The sequence below is a fragment of the Arachis hypogaea genome, chromosome 12, assembly GCF_003086295.3.
Source record: "Arachis hypogaea cultivar Tifrunner chromosome 12, arahy.Tifrunner.gnm2.J5K5, whole genome shotgun sequence".
Classification (NCBI taxonomy): Eukaryota; Viridiplantae; Streptophyta; class Magnoliopsida; order Fabales; family Fabaceae; genus Arachis; species Arachis hypogaea.
Window position 1 is genome coordinate 18,984,207 of NC_092047.1, and position 2,708 is coordinate 18,986,914.

The 2,708-nt window shown below is 34.3% G+C and overlaps 1 protein-coding gene across 1 annotated transcript; it reads left to right on the forward strand.

Moving 5' to 3' along the window:
- The first annotated feature begins 236 nt into the window (after window positions 1-236).
- LOC112727064 (protein LIGHT-DEPENDENT SHORT HYPOCOTYLS 4) lies at window positions 237-2,157 on the forward strand. The gene is made up of 2 exons (XM_025776665.2): window positions 237-778; window positions 1,497-2,157. Exons 1-2 carry the CDS (start codon window positions 471-473, stop codon window positions 1,951-1,953), a joined length of 765 nt encoding a protein of 254 aa, XP_025632450.1. The 5' UTR covers window positions 237-470; the 3' UTR covers window positions 1,954-2,157.
- Window positions 2,158-2,708: the final 551 nt, after the last annotated feature.

Below are 2,708 nucleotides of genomic sequence, written 5' to 3' on the forward strand. Positions count from 1 at the left end.
ATTTAATTTCATACCTGTATTTAATTATAATATTATATCAATAAAAAATAATTATTTTTATATTAATTATATAAATAATCATCTAAAAAAATGAATATAATTACACATCTGTGTATTACACTATAAATACATTAAAATTAAACTAAAAAAATTGTATACGAGAGTAAACATTGAAACTATATACTGCTCCCCACTGTTACCCTAATTATAAGTATAGTAACCGTTCATCTCATCTTATCTCTACTCATTTTACATCTCTCTCTTTCTCTCTTACTTACTTTTCTGCTTCTATACCCCTCCCCTCTTCCCTCAGCTCACTCTGGTCACTGTCTTGTCTTAAATAGGAACCCTAGAACACGAAATAAAAGACCAAGAACAATGAACCCAGGTTAAGTAGTATTATTGCATCAAATTCAATAGACAAAAAGTCAAAAAACAAAGAAATTAGACCCTCCCTTTTGTTGGATATTATGGATTCATCAATTCAGGAGTTCATGGAGTCATGTAACACCGACAATAACACCAACAACATAAACAGAAATATAATCAGCATCAACAACAACAACAATAGCAGCAGCATAGTTGTTGGTGGTGGTGGTTCTTCCCCTTCCGGCGGTGGCTCTTCCAGCACAACCACCACCACGACGAGCACAAGAAGCAGCAGGTATGAGAATCAGAAGAGGCGTGACTGGAACACGTTTGGCCAGTATCTGAAGAATCACCGACCCCCTTTGTCCCTCTCTAGGTGCAGCGGTGCACATGTTCTTGAATTTCTAAGGTATATTATTATATATTAACACGCTTTTCTCCTTCTTAGTTAACCATGCACCTCTCTCTCTCTCTCGCCCTCTCTGTAAATTTTTATTATTTTTTTGTTTAATATGTTTAGATTTTTGGACTTTGGAGAGAGACAAGAAAAGAAGAAATTTACATACATGATTGGAATGAATATGAGTTTTTGACCAAGGAATGGTACAAAAGTTCCTAAAATCAGTTCAATAGACAACATACAATTTCTAAGTCTTGAAAACCAAAAACGAACCTTCTTAGTTCATAGCTTTCCCTTAATTTTACTTCTTTTATTAAAAATAATTCCTCAAATTTGGCTAATTTCAGTTTTTCTATGGTTTTATCATATGTACTATGAATATTTAAAAAAAAATACCAGGAAAATAAAAAAAGACACATGATGATTAAAAATGAAATAACAAAAAATTAATAATAAATTTTATGATTATAAAAGCTTTGGTTCCCATGGTATCACACAGGGACAAGTTAATGATTAATCTGTTACGAATCAAAATTCTATTAAAAAATTTGTCATTTTGCTGTATGCACAAGATAAGATTTAAAACACTGACACTTATTTAATTGGATTTTTCCATAAATTAATCGCTAGATTATGATTATAAAAGTTTGATATTATATGACTACAAAAGATATAGAGAGGGGCTAGTGTTGAATTGATTTGATTTGATATGATATGAATATTTCAGGTATTTGGACCAATTTGGAAAGACAAAGGTTCACACACCAATCTGTCCATTTTACGGGCACCCAAACCCGCCGGCGCCATGTCCATGCCCACTCAGGCAAGCTTGGGGAAGTCTTGATGCTCTCATCGGCCGTCTTAGGGCAGCTTTTGAGGAGAACGGAGGGAAGCCTGAAGCCAACCCGTTCGGTGCTAGGGCCGTTAGACTTTACCTTCGCGAAGTTCGAGATCTTCAGTCCAAAGCCAGAGGAATCAGTTATGAGAAGAAGAAGCGCAAGCGTCCACCTCAGCAACATAACCACCATAACCACCACCAACAACACCAACACCAACACCAACAGCAGCAGCAGCAACAACAAACTCTGTCAATGGCTATGCCGTTGATGCCGCTTTTAAATCATCATCATCATCACCACCACCATCATCATCATCAGCTTCCGCCTCCAGGTGCAACCCAATAAGGCCTCTATATCTGTTTGATTTCTCGTATAATGTAATGTACTCTGATCTTTGCTGTGAAGCGCGCCTTCGTTGAAGCCTCTTCTATAAGGCTTCGCTTCTATCTAAGTTATCATGTGCTCTTTGTTTTTCTCTCTAATTCGAACAGTTCAAGCATTTTTCAATTATCAAAAAAAAAAAAAAAAAAATCTCATTTTATGATAAAACCTCTTGATCTCTCTCTTTCATCCCTTGATCTCAGTGATACTAGCTAGGTCAGCATGTTTAGGGTTTACTTTTGTTTTTATTTTTTTCCTTTATTTTAGTTTTCTTTTTTAATTTGACTTTTAGCTTATATTATTCAAAATACGATATTTCAGTAATTTTAGTTATTAATCTCAATTATAAAGTATAAATAATTAAGATCTACTACTAAAATTATTAGAATACTGAAAAAATATCTTACATATTTCCGTAAAAATATTATTCCATATAGACTGTTATTGTTGTTGTTTGTGTATGTATGTTGTTTTGTTGTGGCAGAAACAAAAGGTTAAAGAGAGAGAGAGAGAGAGATTGAGATCTTTATTAGCTTGTGTTTGGGGTTATGAATTATGATGATGAATCTGCTTTTAAGGAAGAACAGTGTGTGGTACTGGTAAGTAGACTACTAGTGAGAGTACCTGAAAAGTGATGGTGAGAGTGAATGAATGAATATGAAATGAAATCAATGAACGTAGAAGAGGTTCTTCTTCTAATGTTCCATGTGATGAGAAAA

Coding starts and splice junctions, on each gene's coding strand:
- LOC112727064 (XM_025776665.2), top strand. CDS start 471: ATGGATTCATCAATTCAGGAGTTCATGGAGTCATGTAACACCGACAAT. Junction 779..1,496: donor CATGTTCTTGAATTTCTAAG/GTATATTATTAT, acceptor TGAATATTTCAG/GTATTTGGACCAATTTGGAA.